Here is a 21,729-nt window from a genome sequence, read left to right on the forward strand (position 1 = left end):
CCCAAAAACTGCAATGAAATCTCAAATTGTTTCACTCCCTTTTAAGGCCAGTACTATATTTGAATCTGAACTTATCTGAACCTTGAGTGATTAAATGGCAAATGAAAAAGAAAACCAAAGAAAAGTTGCTCAAAGAAAAGTTGTTGTGCCACGTCACAACTTAACTCACACTTAATAAAAACATCCCTTGACCCATGCCATATAGTAGCCAGCCAGCCTGTAAAACAGAGGCTTAATGTACAGTAGTCAGTACTTGCAGGCAGTGAAAAAAGAAAAGCGATGCAATCCTTCAGTTACCTTACCGACAACTGCCCAAGTTTCTTCCACTTAAGAAAAACAACAGTTCTGTGTTTCCTTTGTCTTATTTGGTCAGTGATTAGAAAGGAACTACTAGTGGTGTACATGAACAGAGAGAGAAATAGAGCAAAAGATGTGATTGCCAAAGTAAGAAAAAGTCAGCACACAACCTTTGCTTTATTAACAGTAGTAGTGATATCACGGTTGGATTCCAACAGAGCAGGTACTGGAATCGACAAACAGAACAAAAACACTCAACAGCATCAGCATTAACGCTGTCAAGTTGAGTGGGTCCCAGTAAGATATCCCCCCAATATGGGAGGTTGAAAGTAGGGGGTGAACATGATTAGATGACAGCCTAACACTCACGGCTCCAGTTCAACCTCCTCGTCAGCATGTTTCTGCATGTGCATGGGAGTTCCCTGCAGGTCAGAAGGATCAAGTCAAAGCAAGATAATTGTTATCTTTTTTATTTTCTTTAAAATAAAATAGGTTTGATACAACACAAAGTACAGATTGGTGGAGATGAGATCATATTTAAAGAGCCACATTTCAACATTTCATACCTGCTTGGAGCAATTGCGTCCGCCAAAAAACTCATCACAATTTTTCCAGCGACATTTGAGGAGGCTGGCATTGGAGTGATCATTGACCAGATGCTGCTGCAGATGTTCTCTCACACCAAAGATCAGCGAACAGCCATGCCACTGTCAATACAATAAACAATAAACACAAACTGGAAACTACCCATCTGAATCAAGTTATTTGTAGTATGTGCCTTGACCATCGACACCAATAAAATACAGTATAAGCTTTTATGTGGGGAAGAAATGTAATTTAATTACCGGTAACTTCTATTACGGAACCTTTGCCGATTTCAACCTAAAGCCCATTGTTCTGATGTGACGGTATCAATAACATTAAATGCGATCTGGGTGTTTCTCTGCTAAATGTTGATGTCACTATTAAACAACAATAATAAATACTCAGAAGGCAGGGTGTTTTTTGCCACACTAGATTATCTCTTTACATCAGAACAATGGGATTTATTTTTTCAACAATAACCACATTTACTCTTGACGAATTCCATGTGATGTGATTATGCACAATAATTTGTTGTGCACCCCACTCCCATCTCTCAGTTCCTTGATTCCAGTCTCTTCTCTTACCCAACAGCGGTAGTTCTGCATCAGGTTCAGCCTGACAGCCTGCACACTGCCATCATAACAGCCTGTGTAGATCTGAAGACACAAGGACACACGAGTGAAGAGTAAATTTTACTCATGTAACCATGGCTCTATGAACTAAGTTACTACGCAATTCACATGCTATTGGGACACCTTAAATATGTGTCTAGCATAGACCTTAACCCATTTAGACCTGAGGCCAATTCTAAAAAAGCCTTCTAAAAAGGTTTCTAATCTTCAAATTCGTATTCAATTATTTTTTTAATATGTTGCTACTAGAGACCTGTGGATGGAGTTTTTTTGTCACCCGCAACCCACATGTACACATTCATTATCCGCCCGTTATCCAAACGCATTAATTATATTATCCTATTTATATTAACCGCAACGCCACCAACCGCAGCACAGGGAAGCACATGGGATTCTATACTGCAGTCAGTTTAAACAAACAATGTCACTCACCACTGTCATTCAAGAACGTTAGTGATTGTATATCCTTATCCAGGGTAACAAGCCGTCCGCTCGGACTTCATTCACGTTCTCACATCCCAATTCCTTTTCATAAGGCATATCCAGCCGTCGTGGGCACGGTTTAGAACTTAAATCACTCTCAGCTCACGCCAAACTTGTATTCCTCCCTTCTTTATATAGTTTTAAGTTTCTATCTCACTATAGCTGCTTGTAGCTGTCCACCGTGTTGTTGTTTTTCACATTAACCCATTTTGACCCGAGATCAGATTCCAAAAATGTCTTCTACATCCTGACAGTTTTCTGAAAAAGCTATGTTTCTATGTCAGTGGTTCTTCGATTTTTCAAAAATAGCAGATCTACAAGCTCGTAGAGTGCCACTCGGTGGCGAGCTATGAGCTTGTAGATCTGCTATTTTTCAATAGCTAAAGCATAACATAATGCTAACACCAAAAGGGGTTCCCGCCCAAGGACCCCAGCCAACGTGTATAGGCGACTAATTTGTGCCAGATGGACAATGATGTAATATTAAAATACTAACACACGCACACCGATATATTGTGCGTTTTAAAAGCTATAATAAGCCTATAGATAGATAGATGCCATTAATTACATTTTCTACTAGTTTTAACAATATCTTCTGAAACAGGTATAGTGGAAAGGTCAGTCTTACCATGCTCTTGTGTATGGCCATGCACATCACCATGTCCTTGTGTCCACCATAGACCTGCAGTCGGTCATGGGACTGTAAACAAATGAATCAATATAATCATGAGTAATACAAATTACAAATCTCATTTTGTATAAATCACATCCATGTACTATTATTTAAACCGATGTCATGGTTAGAATTATGGTTATATTTATCTATTTTTTTTGTTTTGTTTTGTTTCTGTAACAACGTTCTTTTGACGGGGTGGGGTTGTTAGCCCCACGCCCAACCCCCAACCTGGAGGACCAGGTGCTGCTTTTCGTCTGGCCTCTCCCCTGAGACCTGCCCGGCTTGGTTGAACCTGCCGGGGGTATGAACCCCCTCCGGTATAGCCCTCAGAGTCACGGAGACACACAAGCCTTCCTACCGCGACAAGGTAGCAACACAAGGAAAGGTTATATATTCATCTATAGTGAAGGTTTATCCAAAAATGAGACAAATACAATCCCAGATCTGAAAACGTAATTTGCTAAAGAAAAACATTATACAAATGTTGTATAGTGTTAACTCCTCAGTCACATCAGAACAAAGGGATTTAGATTCAAAATGAGCAAAAGTTTGCATGAATGGCCATAAATCAATTTCTAAATCCCTGATGCTGTCACAATTTGTTATTATTGTTGATATAAGCCCAACAAACCTACGGTGAGGCCTTTAGGAGGGCCATTCAAGCCTCAAGCGGAGCCTGCGGTACCACCAAGGGCAAGGTGGAGCCTGTGGAACCGTTGCGGCTCGAGAATCCACCATTCCTGAATAAAGTGCCTGGTGCTGGGAGTCTGGTGCAACGCACAGGGCCTGACCTGGTGAGAGCAGGAGTGGACCTGGTGACGGTGAGACGTAGGAGGGGCCCGGACAGGAGTCAACCCACAGAGCCTAGTCCTTCCACGCGCAAGAATGGTACCTCCCAGTCCCGGCAGAGTAGTTCAGGAGGAACGGATTGTGTGGCCCTGGTTTTTCCCTAATGGGACCGATCGAGGGAAGCTACTGGAACGTAAGTCGGGACTTGATCACCCCGGCTGGGTCACCTGAGTGAGGGGTATGATGTTGGGAGACCCGAACCCCTGATGACCTTGGGATACATCACTGAGGATACGTCCCAGGTGCATCCATGTATGTAATATGTATGTTTTTTGTTTTAGTTTCATGTTGTAAGTGCACCCTTAAAGAAGACTGACCTGTAGCTCATAGATGCGGACCAGTTTGTCCAGACATGCCGTCACCATCACCTTCCCCAGTACGGCCACCACAGTCACTGCGTGGCTGTGGCCTTTGTAGATCCGCACCAGCTCACCAGTCTGCAGTTGAAGAAATAAATATAGAATGAACATTTTAGCCACCATTTTAATTTCAAGAAATGTTATATTTTGATACAATGTGTCATAATGTGTGAAAAGGGATTGTTGTCTCACATGGATGTTGTGTGCATGAACGGACTGATCGCTGGAACCGCTAAACACCAGATCATTCACCACCTGAGTGTGGAAGAGAGTACAAGGGAGTAGAAACTTCAGATAACATTGAATAATCATGTCAAAGTGTTTTCAGTACTTCCCAGGGTCCCCCCTTCCACTGGTTAGAATGAATAAAATGAATAAACATGAACTTCTACATCTAATACAAGTTTCACAACAATCCTCACCTTCATGCAGAGCACAGTCTTGGTGTGTCCCTCCAGGGTGCGTAGCAGTAGACCATTCTTGGCGTCCCTGACGCTGATGGAGCTGTCATAGGAGCCCACCAACAGGACCTTCCGAGCCCCCTCCTGAGCCGTGGCCAGGCAGCTCACCGCCCGCGGCCCGTGGCAATCAAACTCATCCTGCTGCTTGTTGGTCTGATCAGACCAGGGGGAAAAACACATCGGTTTAGTTATGAGTAGAGATAACATTTGCTGTTAATCAAGTACATTTCTGGCCTGGGCCGTGGCTCAGTGTTCCAGGCACCTTGGCTGGCAATCCAGTCTGGCAGTGTGCCGCGGGTTCGACTCCCGATCCTAACGGCCTTTACTGCATGTCAGCCCCCCCATCTCTCTCCCCATTTCCTGTCAGCCTACTGTCTGTTTAAAAAACCCATAATTATTATTTTTTAAGTACATTTATGCAATTGTTTTATGTTAGGATTCCAATTAGCTGTGCCCTAAAGCATAGCTAGTCTTCCTCGTGTCCACATTTAAAAGCAATACATAAATTTGAAAACATTATTATTGTATTAAAATACAATTCATTTAACCTATATATTAATTTGGTTGTGTGATTTGTTTATTGTTATTAATTGACTTTATTTTTGTCCTTGACTTGTGTAATCTGATTCCATCTGAATAAAATTTCTTTAGATTATATTTTTACGGCATGGTAGTAAGATATTTTACTTTGTCAACTCTTTTGGATTTGTATAATTATTTTGTCTCTACTTGCTATGTTTTATCGTTACCTAAATACAAAACTATGTATTCTACAGTTTCACAGTATCGTATAAGTGTGTCACCCTGAGATTGAAGGTGACCACGGTGCCATTTGCCAGGCCAGCATACAGAATCTTCCAGCGACTGTGGAGACAGAGGACCCGGTCTGATAGAGAGAACTGCTGCACACACTCCATTGTCTGTATCGGAAATAAATAATGATGTTAAATAATGGCAGTTGCAAACTGCATTTTTAAGCTGGAAATTGTGTCAGCAACAGCAACTCAAAGGTTGATTCATACGAGAACCATACATCTGCACTCATTAATCAGGTTACCTACAGTATATACATCATTCAAAGACTCATTTGCCCCTATAGCAATTGATGCATATGGTAACCAAGTACGAAATAGTTTAATCTTCTGTGATGACCAATTTACTTAATTATCTATCCATGCATTCGCTGTTGTCACCTTGAGGCTGTAGCAGCGGATGGTCTGGTCACTGGAGCCAGAGTACAGGCGCTGTGGCAGGGTTGGTCCTGCTGACACCAACAGACTGTTGACCTTGGTGCTGTGGCCCTCAAACACAGCCACACATTTATGGCTCTGGAAGACATTGAGAAGTTAAGGAGACTGATGCTGCTCTGAGATGACATGGGACCAAAATCTTGGTTAGTTAATTTTAAAAATAAAAAAATTCAAGGTATTGGAAAACGTAATTCTATTCTTTACCGAGGTGCCTGGTGGCTCGGCCAGTTAGTGCACAGTCCACATGCTTCTTGTGAGCACGAGGAGCAGCATTAATAGGACCTTAAGACATGTCTTATCTTGCATGTCTCTCCTCTCTCTGGCCTTGTTTTTTTGTCCATCTAATCTATACTGACCTAAATGAACTAATGCATAAAATTGCCAAAACACTTCTTTAAAAAAAAAAGGAAAATAATCTATACTACAAATAGCCATTCAACACAATTCAACGTAAATTTAGAAAACGTGACAAAAGACCAGCATCAGTGTTTATTTTTACTTTTGTTTTATCTTTGTTTCACAGCCCATCTATACTTGACATTGACACACACATTCAGTTAGCACAGTCTGCTTCTAGACAAACCCAAACCAATATGACGTGCAAATAAACTGGCAACTTTCCATTCATTACCCGTAATGCTGTGGCCATGCTTCATGTGATCCATACTCACCACCAGGTCGAAGGCCTTGACTGTGCGGTCTCCAGAGCAGGTGTACAACAGTCCATCATGGACCTGCATGGCGTTCACTGCCTCCTGGTGGCCCTCAAAGCTCCCCTCAGTAGGCATATAGTCGTCCCCAGCATCAGACGACACATCTGGAACACACACACGCACACACACGCACAATTTAAATACCTCACATCACTTTTTACAACCGAGAAAAAGAAGGAAAAAAACCATATATATATATATGACAAGGAGAGATGTTTGTATAGCATTCAATTGACTTCAGGTTATATACAGTACCTCCTCTCAGAAACCTCCATTAATCACTTCTCTGAGCACACTCAGTGTAAGTCATCTATCAGTTCTATGAATATCTTTCCCATAAGAAGTAATTTGGGATCTGTGAAGAAGACTATTTCAATCTGTTCAAAGAGTGCGTGGAGTGCTAATTCTGTCCCCGGAGAATGTGAGATGTGAGAGAAGATTTATGTTGGGCTACACAGGAAGAGTCACAGCATGGCTGTGGTCTTCGTAGAGCGTTTACGTTTTAATACACAATAAGGAATTAAGATTCTTGGATTAAATTATAGTTCTGTATATAACGTTTCTATATCAGCTCTAACGTTTCTTATATCAGCAGGTTTTTTTAAATGAGCTATTTATGTACAGTGTAAAACACCAAGCATACCAGTGCTATGTCTATACATATCATGGACTGTATTTTTTGCAATCTCTAAAATAACTCCTGTGGGAAAATCATCCTGTGTGTTACCTGATGATGCCTTGGGCATCTTTGGCAGCATCTGGATGTCACTATGGGGAAAACAGACATACAAGAGTGAGTGGAGTAAACAAAGTGATCAATTAGAAGCTTAGAAGTATTATAAAAGTTTGATGCTCTCCGTTATGACACTCAATATTTTTTGTAGCACACACACACACACACACACGCCAATACACAGGATCTGATATATAGGATCTGAAATAGAACTATCCATTGTGCACATGTAGAAACCTGGCTTGGGTGATAGGGAAATGCAAACATTGACTTATGGCATGAACCAATCTGTTCTTCATATGCAGAATGAGCACCAAACAACAAAGACAATCATCATTTTCCTGGTGAAAAGGTTTCAGACGGCTATGGTTATGGTATAGTGTCTGCGTTTCAAACTTTAAAGATAAAAAATTTAAATACGGTACATAATCAATCTTACCCGTCATGATGAGGCTTGACAGCAGTGGATACATCCATCTCACTGGTGGAGGTGACCTCGTTGCAGGCCAGGTTCTGTGTGGGTCTCGAGGCTGGGGGCGGACCTGCTACTGGCGTCTGGACTTTGCTGTCCATCTGGGCCTCCTGGCTGGCAGAGATGGCCTCCATGCCTGCCTCTGCCTCAGATGAGTCAATAGTCACCACGTCAACAGCAGTCGCCTGGGTAAGCTCCACCATGTCCAGGGTAGAGTCTGTGTCCACCTGCTCAGGTTTGGTGGCTGGGGACAGAGAGTCAGACAGAACTTCTACCACCGCCAAAACCTCCTCATTTGCTTCCATCTCCCTGTCACCATCCTCGTTCGCGACTGGCGGAGTGGAGGTGCTAACGTGAGAGCCACAACTGGGTCTCCTGCGTGTGCGGATGCGCCTCGGCTTCATGGTCATCGCTTCAACCTCTGTGTCACTGCTTTCAGGCTGGTCTGTCCCCTGGGCCTTCTTCAACACCCTTCTCTTCTTCAGCTTCCTCACACGCTTGCTTGTCCTGAGCTCAGATGGCGAGAGAGGCACCATGAGGGCAGCAGGGACAGAGGACACTGTCTCACAGGACAGTGAGACAGTGGCACCAGCAACAACACTCGCATCATCGGAGCTCCTTCGACTGGACAGCAAGGCATCTAAGGGGGGTTTGCAGTCGGACGATGGGCTAAGAGTGTCTCTGGTAGCCTGAATAGCTCTCTCCATCACCTGAACCGTGCACGGGGAACTCTCTTTGGCTTCTGCAGGGACTCTGAAGCTCTCTGGCGTGGGCTCCCTGGTAGTTTTGTAAACCTCCAGTCCTTTTTCAGGAGATACCTGGTAGTTATTTGCTGGGTCTACAGAATCTGCAGCAAGAGGCACGGGTAGTTCAGGGGTGGTGCTGTGAGCACAGGGGGCTGGAATCTCCATGGGGTCTGGCTCTGAGCTGACATGAACTGGGGAGAGAGGCTCCTGCTTTATGACTACAGGTGTGATGAGGGGAGCGGAGGCACAGTGTGGGGGCTGAGAGGCCTGGCTGGGGACAGCAGTGTCTGGGACAGAAGGGAGCAGTGAGGACTGCTGGGACTCGAAGGGAACTGCATCCATCTTCTCATCCTTGACTTTGACAGGAGCTGCTGTGTCTCCAATATCACCTGGAGAAGAAGATGACAAGATAAAACTGGTTAACTCTTGGGAGATATACAGCAGTGGTTCCCAAAGTGGGGTCCAGGGACCCCCAGGGGTCCCCAGCTAAATGATAGTTTGGAACCAAATGGACCCTTATGGGTCTGTAACTCTCAAGTTAAATTAAGATTTTACAATATAAACTGGGGTCCCAGAGATAGAAATGCCATTAAATGGGGTTCCGTAGCCATGTCAAACTGTGAGTCCTTGAAATTAAACGGGTTGAGATTCTCTGCTAGAGCCACAACAATCTGCTCTTATGGGGGTCCCTGGCATATCTTTTCAAATGGGGGGTCCGCAGGCTAATTAGTGTCAATTTGGGGGTTACTTGACAAACAAAAGTTTGGGACACTGACATACAGTATGTGAGCTTGTAGGTCTGCTATTCTCAGCTGTTCTTGGCGAGAACACCATCACGCAACGGAGCATAAATGTAGCTGTAGGCACTGCACTGGTGGTCATTACAGTGGTCACCCAATGTGTTTCATGTCAGGGGGAGATCAGCGCTTCTTACCTTGCATCCCTTTGAGCAGCTCGATACGCTTGTTTCTCAGGGTGGTCATCTCGCCGTTCATCTGAGAAAACGGAAACAATGAAATTCTCAAGACCATCGAATACCAGGAAAGTTGGAAACAAAATACATTGTTTTCTGACTATAAGAGAAGTAGAACTATACGTATCACAGTTCCCCCCACTGTAATCTGGCCCTTTTTTCCCGTAATTACATGCATATACTGTAGCATTAATGATGATGTTAATAAATGTATGCAATAAAGAGACACTGGATACAGAGTGTGCTACATATAAAGATGGGCAAACAAGTATATTGAGAGATACAAAATATATATACTTCATTGTAGGACAAATAGTGTAAATATCAAATCTACAAGCTCACATTGTGTCACAATATGCTGTGATTGTTGATCTGCTGTTTGCTTTTTTTATATAATTACATTCCCAAAATATGGTCAAACAACAATAGAACAATTGTAACAGAGGAAGGACAGATACTTCAGGTCTGGTGTCTGAGGTGCTACCTGCTGTTTGACCACCATGAGGTGCTGGACTTCAATGTAAGCAGCCTGCAGGGCAGCTCTGGCATGGATCAGACTGTTGTCCAGCGCCTGCAGGGAACCGCTCAGCTCCTCCTCCCTCAGAGACACGGCCAGCAGCTGGTCCACCTGGAGACGCTCTGCCACGCAGACAACACAGACACACGCTCAGGGATGGAGTACAGTTATTTAAATAATCTTTAACACCTTGTTTTAGATGCTTACCTTTCTTGGACTTGATTTTCCTCCTTTTATTGGTTCTTTCCAAACTAGGAATCTCTGGGTTTGGAATATCCTAAAAATGAATGAGAAATGTGTGAGACATGTTGTTGCTCATGGTGTACACTGCAGGGTGGCTTGTAAAACTCATGAGGACTTAATAAAATACTAAATAAAATAAATCGGCCGGCCAGACAGACAGTCAAATCAGTATCAATTCATGACACTGTTAAATAACTTTGAACTCTTCCCATCTCAAAGAAAATAAGACTCCTCACTTCCACCACTTACCCCGGCTGCTCTGCGTTTCTTTCCAGCCCCCTGAGCGTCATACAGCTCAGGACCGGAGCTGCTGTCCCCAATCAGTGTGACTGACCCCTGGAGAGCCTTCAGTGTCCCTTTCAGTGACCCTTCTGGCTGTGTCAATGGTCTGGCCTCACACTGGCCAAACAGCTGCACCTCATCTTGCTGCAGACTGTCTTTGTGTAGAGAGGGGGGTTCCTCCGAGCCATGTCTGTTAGGCCACTGGAGGGCATCTCTAGGTGATGCCGTCTCCCCCAAAGTCTTTGAGGGAAACTGTGAGCAGTTGGGAGCGATGCTGCTCTCGGATAGGCAGCGTTTGCGGGCGGAAGCGACCGGGAGGGAAGAGGTGTCCGAGTCGGCTAGCGACTCCCACTGGAACCCCTGGAGCAGGGCTATGTCTTCCTCCTCCTGGCTGTGATCCTCCTGGTCGCAGGACACCATCTCTATGCCAAACCTACACACGGGGACACATTACTTTGAATGTGATGTTACATTAAAGTAATTATATGTTACGTATTTACTACAAAACAAATGTATCTGATGTTCATTTAGTTTCTGGCAGTTAATGCATGTAGTCACTGATATTGATGATATTTACCATTTAGAAGTGTGAAAAATCATATTCGACATTCAAACTATCACCTCAAAGGACCTTGGTATACTGTGATAAAGACAGAATGTTTTCTCACTTTTCCTCTTGAGCCACACATGTTTAATTGTTTTTCATTTTCTGTTTGGCATAACCTCATTTCATACTCAGCATTCTCACATGTCAGTATTCAGTCATTATCAAACAGTTTGCTAACTATGCATGCCGGCTAAGTTAGCAATCAGTTGATCTTGACTTCTACCGTTTTATCTGCATATATTCATTCATTTCATTTCATCAGTTGGATAGAGACCATTGGTTGGTCAAACATACTTTTATTCCTTTCAAAGTCCAACAGTTTAAGTTATCATTACTATGTTGTCAAACACCCACTACTCACACCATCCTCATTTCCTGGTCAAAGTTTCACAAAAGAGTCACTACTGAATCCACTGCTCCTTTTATAGGTGGAGGATTCAATTGGGTTGCACCATGTTGCAGGGGTGCATGGGTCTGGTAATACATACTATTTAGTATGATTACAACGAGACGGGTTGTTTAAAACCTGGTTTGTTAATTACTTTAGGATTGACAAGTATACTGTAAAGGTTGGGAAATGTTTTCTGTGTTACATGTTCACTAGATTTGTAAGTGAATGCTTTGGGGAAACCTGTCTCTAGACAGATGGTATGGGCCAATAGTCAGAGGCCTGGGTTTGAGTTGATGTAGTCAGTCCATGGTGAGACATGAGGAGGAAGGGGCACAATGCGGGAAGCTCTGCCCTAGGACAGTGTTGGGACTGGTAATGTCCACACACACTGGATGCTTGAATTTAAGCATGTCATTTAAGTTTGTTATTTTCATTTTATTTGGAAGTTATATTTTAATTTTGTGAAAAATATTTTCCTGTGAAATTATTTTGAACCTTAATTTTTGGAAACCTTTGAAGAAATAAATCTTTGGCAACGATGGAGATTTTTGGTATGTCCTTTTTCTGTGCACCTAGCCCTCATCAAACGGACTCATTTACATATACCCTGAATTGCTACTTTAATCCTACTGGCCATTTACAGGTGTAAATCGATGTACAATGTCTCACCTTGGCATGCCTTTGCCTTGCTCTTGCTTCTTCCTGACTTCCTGGTACACGTGCTCCCAGTTCACGTTGCGCGATCCAAATGAGCTGATGAGCTGCCGCACGGTTGGCTTGAGTCCTGACTCCTTCTCTGCCTCGCCCCTCCGAGACTCGTCCACGTTTCGGACCCGCCTGGCGATGTTCAGGTTGGGTTTGTTCTTGGAGACTGTGTGTTTATTCAGGTCATGTTTCAAGACAGGAGGAAGACTAACTTTGGACAGACCGAGTGCAGCAGTGGATCCTGAGGTGGAATGTGTTGCTTCACTGCTTCTGGAGGCATCACTCTCTGACCCATGGCTGATCTCTGCAGTCTGCATGGCTTCATCTGTGGCAACAGAGTTTGTTCTCTCCTCTGGCCCACACTCCAACCTCTTACTGTCTCGGTCTTCTTCCCTGGTTGAGACCACAGGCTCTGAAGTGTCCATGGTGGATGTACTGACCTGCACTGACTGCAGAGACTGGCAGTTAAATGGCAGATTTGTTTCCCCCTCTTTACGAAAAGAAGACCTGACCATGGTAGAAGAAGGTGCTTTGGATTGCTCCTGTCTACAGTTATTTTCTTTGTTGGCTCCGACCAGGCTGTCTGAACCTCTGCTTTGCTTTTCCTGCACGACAAATCCCAGCCTGCTCTCCTTGGAAAGCTTGACAGAGCTCTTCTTGTCTGACACTGCCTCCTTAGACTTTTTCAAGATTTCCAATAGTTGCTGTTCTCGCACCGATTCTCGCACACAGACTCCAGTGGGTGAGAACCTAGGGCTGTGGCCACTGTTGCTGGGGATCACCGTGGATTGCTCAGGATCTTGACTGGAGGACTTGATGAGCTCAGGATCAGGAACTGATTGCACCTTCCTGTCTCTATGCTCTGGCAGTTTATCCGACCTCTCTTTGGATGGCTCAGGTGAGGAGGTTTGTGGTCTGTCACTGTGAGAACTGCAGTTACTTTTATCTTGGTGCCTTGCGCCCTTACTACTCCTCTTCTTTTTATTTTTCTTACCATCACAAGGACTGTTGTGGGTGCAAACATCTGGTCCATTTTGTTGTTGTTGCTGTGTTGTGGGGATTTTGGGGGACTTCTCTGAGGCTGAGGGGCTGAGGTGGGTTTCTTTTTGGGGGGCGCAGTCAAACTTAGTTGGCGGGTAGGGGGACCAGCGACAGGCTTTGTCCAGTTTGGGGTTACTGCCAGAGGCTTTAGGAGCCAGACTGCTGTGGCGGTCACGCTCTGCACTTGATCCTTCCATGTGTTGATACACATCACCCTGTCCACTTTCCTGCCCTTTGTCTTGATTCTGTCCCATTGCTCGAGCAAAATAACTTGGTGGGGGCGGACAATGAGGGACATCTCCAAGTAGGCTTAAAGGCCTGGTTGGTTGTGGTGGGCACTGAGAAATGTTGTTCCATCCATAGATACCATTACTGCTACCTCCATTGCTCAGCCAGGGCAGTCGACTTCTTGAATTGTCAGGCGCCATACCCTGGTCAGACGTCATGTTCTGCCTAAATTCTGTAGTACGCCAAGTCCTACCAGGTGCCCTCTGTCGGACATCCCAATTCTGGAAGTTGGGGGGTTCCTGGGCGTGCCATGTGGCGCTCTTTCCCTGTTGGCTGTAGTTTGAAGGTCTTGAAAATGGACCCTCCCACGGTCTGCCCCCATAAGATATGTTGTTCCGGTTCAACGCTCCCTGGCCACTGAATGATCCACCGATGCCCCTTGACTGTTGCCATGTGTAACCCTGAGAAAAGCGTTCCTTCACTGCTTTCAACCTCTGCTGAAACTCCTGCTGCTTCTTGCGTGCCGCCTCCTCTTTTTCCTGCTTTGCAGCAGCTGCAGCAGCAGCCAACTCTTCTTGCCTAAAGAAAATACAAAGCACATGCTACCTTCAGCAGCATGTAATGCTTTCACTTTTCATGAAAGCATTACATTACTTTTTTATTTGACGCCATCATGCCTGCTGCCATGTCAATGGAACCAATGGAAGTGGTTTGTCTATTTTTTAAATGACACTCAAGTTATGACATTCTCATAACCTGAACTACACTTATTGTTTGTACCAAACAGTCTAGCTAGCAACCTTGCTGCATAGCTGTGGAGCTGCCACTTTGGTTCAGGCTATGACCTACAATGTCTATGTCGGGGATATGCTCTGGTATGTGTAAGCAGAGGACAGCTGTATGCCAGATTTCGCATGTGACGATCTCAACTCTTGAATCACTCTGCTGCTGGACATCCCTCTTTTGAGATAAGACATCGAAATTGACCACTAATTTGATCACTAATAATTTGCCATTTATGGGATATGATCACATTGATCAGGAACACAAAGGCGGGCTAACAGTAATGAAACCATGTCATCATATTTCACCGTTTTAGACACAATGTTACACTCAAAAGTTTGGTTCTATAGACTATGTTTCTAGGCAGCAGAGAGACCTGTTAATTTGAGAAGAATGTGTCTTAGCTTTTAGTGAGCAAGTGAGAGTGTGCAGTCATGCTTTTTTTTTAGATTGTAGCGCTGACATATGACTCCAAGGACTCCAGGCCTCTCCTGCTCCATGTGCAGCACGGGCAGCTCAGCTAAATCAGAACTGTGAGCTCCTCTGAGCACAGTGTGACTATACATGGTTTAGAGACCGGGATGTCTAGTAGGCTATCAGCAACATTTGTGGCTAAACCTTACCGGTGTGGAGCACCTTTCATTGATAAAATGCAGCCCTGCCTTATATACTCAATTGTGGATTATGGCAGACAGATAATACTAGATTATCATCAAATAGTCAAATACAAATATTGTTGCTAATATTGTGCAACACTGAAATGTTAAGAACATTAATGTTATTAGTACTCCCAGCCTCCCACCGCTCCATTTTGGTTGAAAGTAACGTACCTGAGCTGTTCCTTTCTCTTCTCAATCAAGGCCACCAGCTCTCTGTCAAAGTATTCCTCCTCATGGTCATCTGTGCTGTTCAGTCGCTCAGAAGCCTCCACGTTCTGTTTGTGCACAGGGCTGGAGATGTGGTTGGCATACTCGGTCAGGCTCACCACCGTCACTCGGCAAACTTTGCACTCATGTCCGCAGTCCCTGGGGAGGGAGGGGGACAGTGGGCGTTCAATGGTTCCTTCGGGCATGGTTCAGGTAAAAGCTTTTTGAAGTCTGGTTCGATTCTTCTTGCCTGCAGAGCCTTCAACAATAGAGAGGCTCTACTTTCTCGTTACATTAAAGTAAAAAATTAATCAAATTAAAGGACAGGAGATTACTCAACAATCCTTTGAAAAAAATGTATAACTCAAAATTCTCTACTCTTCACAGATCAGGAGGTAAACTAACTTAGAATTTTCCCTTGTTTAAAAACAAATTACAGATAGGAGCTTCCTGATCTTTCCATTTTCTTCAGCAGGGTATAGGTGGTAGGGTGATGGCAGGAGGGACAGCCAGGCTGTACCTAGGCAGCATGCTGGATCTAGTTTGTATCTGTCCAGCTACCACAACCGGCCACGGCAGCTAGCACAGCGCTGGGACGTGCATAAGGGGAAGGTGGGCGCACCCTCAGCTTAGCACGCTCTCATGATGTTGTCCGCTGTGCTGTGAGACTGTATGGACAACTGTGTTTGTATTTAATCACAGACTCTGCCCCCAAGAGCTAAGAATCACCTCCCCCCTCCATATTGGTGTGTGTTACTAGCACAGTCCTCACATTAGTTGCAGAGATCCTGTCAACCAATCTCTGAAGCCTGTGTAACTGGAGACTTGTGCAGCTGCACACAATCCACTACCCTGCTTAAAACCCCTAACACCCAAGAATGCCATGCTGTGGTTTCTCTGTGATGGGCAGTGACTTGCCTGGCTAAAGCCATGGCATTCTGCCATTCTATGACAACTTGTGCCGTTGGAAAAGCCTTCATCTATTCTATATCAATGGTTTTCAACCGTTTTCATATCAAGGAACATTATTATTTTGTTGTCGTTGGATAAGATTGTGTCCACAATTCAGGCAAACGTTGATTTATTATTTCACATTTACAAGAAGTCTACAAAATTTCATTTTACACTCAAGAGTTAAAAATCGAATAAAGGTAAATTTTGTTACCAACTCTCCATCATTTAGCTGGGGACCACCTGAAACCCTCTCAAGGACCACTGGTGGTCCCCGGACCACCGGTTGGAAACCACTGATCTATATGGTTGGGTTGCAGTTGTGTTCGTTCTCAACTCTAACAGGACATTTGTAAGTTAGCATATGATGTAGAAGTGATTATAAAGCCAACTTGTAACATAGAATAGATGGTAATTAGACAAACTATAAGCATAAGGCCTTATTAGACTGCAGCCAAAGTGTGATGACTATATTAACATTTATATTGACTCCTTTGGGATTATAGGCATCCTTTTAAGTGACATTATGTTGACGGTAGCATTAATATAACTAACAAACACAATTTCAAACGTTTCTGAAAAAATGTGGAAGAGTTACTTCGCTACTACACATATATAGTTTTTCATTTAAAACTCCTGGACTTTTGGTAATATTGGTAAAATAATAATAACAATAATAAATATTTATTTGAAGTCCCGATACTCTAGCAACCACTTGAAAGTTGCAGATCGTGTATCTCTAACCTACATTTCACTCACATACTTCACTAATCTATACGAGTCATGAGACAGCCAGTTGCCTTCAGTCGGTCATGACCGTTGTTCCGGGGAGATTGTGTCTAAATATATATGCCACAGTTGAGACAGCTGCCCTGCTGCTCATCTTCCATACAGCACACGTGATGGTGCATGCACATGCCTGTGTGTCTGAATCAAGATCTTGAATCAAATCGACCACAAATAAGCGCAAGTTTGCATTTGATTCATTACATTTTTGACTGATACCTGTTATTTGGTTTGTATGCATTACATTCATTTGAGCATATTAATTATTTTTGGAGCAGACAGATTTATTTAAGTGGAGCAACCACTTCCTTAAGCGACTGTGTGTGGGTGGCTGCCTGCCTGGGTGCGTCTGAGCACGAAAACAGCATGGTTGTTTTTCACCACCTGTGCGTAACCTAACACACACACACACACACACAAACACACAAGCACTTATTAACTGTATATATGGTGATTTCGGGTGTGCCAGTATAGTACAGTACAGTGCAGTAGAGGGTACAGTAGAGGGGCCCCACACGGTAACTCTGTCATTTCTCAACCGTTTCGGACACGGGGCGGCTCGCCCGAATCGGGTCGGCACCCTGGATGCGTTCCTGTGGGTCTGGAACTCCCACGGAGTTGCACCACTTACTTCACACGGGTGTGATTTTTTTTAAAGACAAAAGATTTGCCTTTCATGATTAGAGAGAACTCACCGGCCTTTCAGGTTTTCCAGCTCTCTGTGGTGCAGCATACTCCTCATATGTTCACCCATCTCCTGCACAACAGTGATAAAGATACAGTATAGACTCGGTCGGGACCCATTTGTGGGTTGCGGAACAATTTGTTTGTGTTGCGAAGAAATATACATTTTTCCCTGTTTCCTACATTAAAAAATGTTTAAACGAAGAAAATAATCACAACTTTGTCAATTAAAAAACAATTCCAACTTTTTCAAAAGTATTTGATGAATAAAATGAAAACAATAAAAATAAACATAGTAAAAGTAGTAGTTAAAACAGACGATATACCAGCTTATAATGTGGTTCGAAGAAACGTGTTGTGTTGCTATTTTCACTAGTTTGGGTCCCTCTTTCGGGTATTGAGCTAAAATGTTTGGTCATATCATATAGACATATCATTTTACTTTTTATGTACCTGCTATGTTAGAAATAGAATAAGAAATCATTTAAAATCCATGCATCATTTTGCTATATGACACTATGCTTCTTGAAACATGGATGTTTGTGTGGCACACTTTATCCTGTAAACTGGGAGAAGTGCCAACTTGCTTGATACTGGAGACTACGGTTTTGTTTGTCAACTGCTGTACAAGACATGAATATGCTTCTGGAAACGTGTGTGTGTGTGTGTGTGTGTGTGTGTGTGCTCGCGCGCACGCAACTTTATCATGTAACTAGGGAGAAATGCTAGCTCTGGTCCATAGCCAATGCTGCTATGATTCTGCCCTGCATTGGCTATGCTACTTTCGCTTTTAACTCTCACATGGAACTCAGACCAGCCTCTCCTCTTTAGCGTAAATAAAAATAACATTTTTGCTACTCACCAAAACAAAGGTGGGTTGTGTCATTAGAAAGCCTACTTTCCTTAGTGGACGCACTCTCCCACCACACGTATAAACGGTACTTTTTGGCCAAAAAGGGATTTTGTTTCCACCGGGGGAAAAAAACTTTTAGTTACTCCAATGCGCCCTCTAGAAGAACCCAGAGAACTGCCTCATAGAGAATATTTTTCCTCCGGTGAAAGATAATCCCTTTCTGGCCAAAAAGTACCGTTTATATGTGTGGTGGGGGGCTCATAGTGCGTCCACTAAGGAAAGTAGGCTTTCTAATGACACAACCCGCCTTTGTTTTGGTGAGTAGCAACAAAAAAAAACGTTCTTTTTAAATACGCTAAAGAGGAGAGGCTGAGTTCCATGTGAGATTTAAAAGCGAAAGTAGCATAGCCAATGCAGGCCAGAATCATAGAAGCATTGGCTATGGACCAGAGCTAGAGAAATGCCAACTTTCTTGACACTTGACTTTCTTGGAGACTATGGTTTTGTTTTAGACAACTGCTGTAGAAGACAGATGAATACAAATAGAACTATTAACATGTTTATAAATTACCTGCTTGGAGTAGCAGACCATTTCACAAAGGATGCACTTCCTGTCTTTTCCCATCTTGGAAGCAGGTGGATGTTAGGATATTACTGTCAATGAAAATAAGAAATTAATTATTGAGCACAAAGAGATGCTGAGAAAAAGTTCATTCATCTTGTCTGAAATGAACGATTGTGAAATCAAAAAGTCAAGCTATCTGCAATATGAGGCTGTTTTCCCCCTGTGGCAAGTATGCAGCAAAGGTAGCATCAAAAGTCAAAATGTGGCCCAGGCCGTAGCGTAACGGTCTGGGCACCGGACTGGTGATCCAGTCGCGGTGTGCCGCGGGTTCGACTCCCGAACCCGACACGGCCTTTACCGCATGTCATCCCCCCATCTCTCTCCCGTTTCCTGTCAGCCTACTATCTGTCCCTTAAAAAATCAATAAAAGGCGTAAGCCGCAAAAAATATCTTAAAAAAAAAAATGTCATAGTATCTCATTAACCGCTTACATAGAAACATGGTGTAAAGTTCTGCTCATTATGAAAAAACACAGTTGAATTTAAGGCGGACAAATGTAGAACTGAATCAGCAATCATCTTAGTAGATGAGATATCATTGGCAAAGGCAGGACATTTACATCCAAACACTATTGGTGAGGAGTGGTGACTAATGCCTGAATTATACTTGGCTGCATGCCGTTGTCTCACAACGAAAAGCATGTGAGCTTGTAGATCTGCTATTCATGTCTGTGATACCGGCGTGTAGCTACGTATATAGTGCATGACCTTTACGAGGGTCAGTTTCCCAAACTCTACTGCAGCTCCACAACATAGGTGTCGTAGCCAAACAAACAGGTCTAATTCTAGCCTGCTGAAGTGCTGATGGAACAACATCATGGCCAGAGGACAGTGTCACTGGAGCGCTAGGGCCTATGTCTGGACTTGTTCAACTTTCAGAAACAGTTTGGGGGAAAAAGCCAGCAAAGAAACCAGCGAAATGCTGATAAATTTTCTCAGCATCCATTAAGTTTATTAGCTCTAACAGCAATCTAATTTTGGAGGAAATTGTCCAATATCCCAGATCAGTTCTAGTATTCAACAACAACGCATCGTGGCCCAATAGAAAACAAAACAACGTTCTTAGCCCATTAAAAAGAGCTGACAAGTCCTCTCCTGTGTAGCAATAATGGCAAAGTATGCATTTTATCTTCGCAATCACTTTATTTCAAACTAAACCACATAGCACAGGAGAGGTGTCATTAAAGTTTGTGTTGTTGTTATGGTGTGAAACAATTTGAGGGCTTTCATAATAACATAAAATTACACCTAATATATACTTATGTAAGTGCCGGTCTCTCACACCAAGAATAGCAGATCTACAAGCTTGTAGAATGTAGATTGTTTATTTTTGTACACGACACTGGCACGCAACTAAGTATAAATCAGACATTAGTGAACTAATTTTAAAATCAACATTATGCCACGTGTAGCCTAAATTGAGAGCCTTGCTCAAGAAGACGAATACGTTATATGGACATGGACTGAATAGCCCATCATCGTCATCATAAGCAAGTTAGGCTTATATTCTGTGCATGATGTTATAAGAAAAACACCTGACAATACCGCGACATACCAAAGCCTACACGGGTTGTGCAGTCGACGTGCTGTGATTGGCCAGTCGCTGTGATTGACAGCCTAACCCTAACCTCAGTAAAACTATACCTAAACCTAACCCTAACCTCAGTAAACTTAACTTGCCCGGGGGCGTGGTTATAAACACAACCTGTGTAGGAATTAGTATGTGACAATACCATACCACCATCATTGGCTCTGTTCATGCCCAAGCTACTATGAGTGCAGATAGATATTTATAGTATGTTGAATGTAACACTGATAGTATGTTTGGAGGCTCGTGCATTCCTTCAACAGTCAACACACACAGTGGATCCCTAGAGGGCAGCAGGCTGCCAACCAACGAATACAAGAAGACTCACCCCGTTTCTGTTTTCCTCCCAGAATTTTCCCCAGAGTCCTTCCAGAGTCTAGCATTGTATCCTCATTCCTCAGAGATGTTAGCTAACCTGTAGATGGATACAGGTTGTTTTAATGGTTAAAAACAACACCATTGTTGTATCAACATACACTATAAGAGTCCCTCTCATATGTTATTCACTACATCTCTAGACCACTCTGGCTTACCATTCTACACGTCTTTAAGATAATCTAAGATAAAGTGGACAAAAATCAATCCCGCCCTGGCAAGTTTTGCAATCAGTTAACAAGTTACCCAACATAACATTAGCTAGCAAGTATCAACTTCAAGAAGTTGTCGCTAACGCTAACATTAACTTGTAGCTGTTTAACGTCAGCCAGCCTAGATAATAACGTTTTCTAAACGTTTAAATTAGGTGCCGTATGTTTAGTTGTAAAATATTAGATGTTAACAAAGAGTCCAAGACACAAGTTGTCTGCAGTTAGCAAAAAGCTATTTAGCTAACGTTAGTCACTGCTCTAGCACACAGCTCAAGCGCTATATATTTTTTCATTCAACAGCAAAACAAAGCCAAACAATCAGATATAATAGTTAATTAATCCGGTTATCATGAAAGATGTATTTAGATTTAACGTTAACTATAAACCCCCAAAACATGTTAGCAAGCGAACTAAAGAAAATAAACGTTGCCATTGTTGTGCAGTGTTAAAGCATTAACAACGTGGCTGTTTCGTTAAAACGTCAACGAACGTTAGAACAGATGCTTAAATGTTGGAAATGTTAAGAGATTACTGTTCGGATACCTCCACAATATCCAAATATTTGTACATGTACTGCATTTTCATCCACCGCTGAAGCCTACAAATACAATAAGAATACCAAGGATTTGTCCGTGATGTCACAAGTAAGCGACATAGCATCCTGTACGCTTGATTGGACTTTGACCTCAACTGAACTGAACCCGAATTCTGGAATGATGTACAACTAAGTCCATTTTTGCCCAATAATACCGAAAAGAGAATCC

General features: G+C 43.1%; 1 protein-coding gene across 1 annotated transcript; it reads right to left on the reverse strand.

Annotated features, from left to right (window-relative positions):
- Window positions 1-450: 450 nt before the first annotated feature.
- znf106a (zinc finger protein 106a) lies at window positions 451-18,820 on the reverse strand. Its single transcript, XM_083792592.1, has 20 exons — window positions 18,738-18,820; window positions 17,325-17,386; window positions 14,857-15,051; window positions 11,939-13,822; window positions 10,239-10,704; window positions 9,954-10,023; window positions 9,714-9,868; window positions 9,191-9,251; window positions 7,478-8,645; window positions 7,033-7,073; window positions 6,264-6,409; window positions 5,536-5,670; window positions 5,146-5,262; window positions 4,304-4,495; window positions 4,074-4,136; window positions 3,840-3,959; window positions 2,626-2,697; window positions 1,467-1,538; window positions 864-1,004; window positions 451-719 (listed from the first exon to the last, which is right to left on the reverse strand). The coding sequence occupies exons 1-20, from the start codon at window positions 18,789-18,791 to the stop codon at window positions 663-665; spliced, it is 5,271 nt and encodes a 1,756-aa protein (XP_083648718.1). The 5' UTR covers window positions 18,792-18,820; the 3' UTR covers window positions 451-662.
- Between the last annotated feature and the right edge of the window lie 2,909 nt (window positions 18,821-21,729).

The sequence above is a fragment of the Protomyctophum parallelum genome (assembly GCF_964188405.1).
Source record: "Protomyctophum parallelum genome assembly, chromosome: 20".
Classification (NCBI taxonomy): Eukaryota; Metazoa; Chordata; class Actinopteri; order Myctophiformes; family Myctophidae; genus Protomyctophum; species Protomyctophum parallelum.

What these genes read in the sequence shown, in the direction of transcription:
- znf106a (XM_083792592.1), bottom strand. Translation starts at nt 18,791, where the DNA reads ATGGGAAAAGACAGGAAGTGCATCCTTTGTGAAATGGTCTGCTACTCC. An exon ending in GAAAATCAAGTCCAAGAAAG is followed by an intron (nt 9,869 to 9,953) that starts GTAAGCATCTAA and finishes TCTGCGTGGCAG; the next exon opens with AGCGTCTCCAGGTGGACCAG. An exon ending in GCTGCTCAAAGGGATGCAAG is followed by an intron (nt 8,646 to 9,190) that starts GTAAGAAGCGCT and finishes CTTCTTCTCCAG; the next exon opens with GTGATATTGGAGACACAGCA.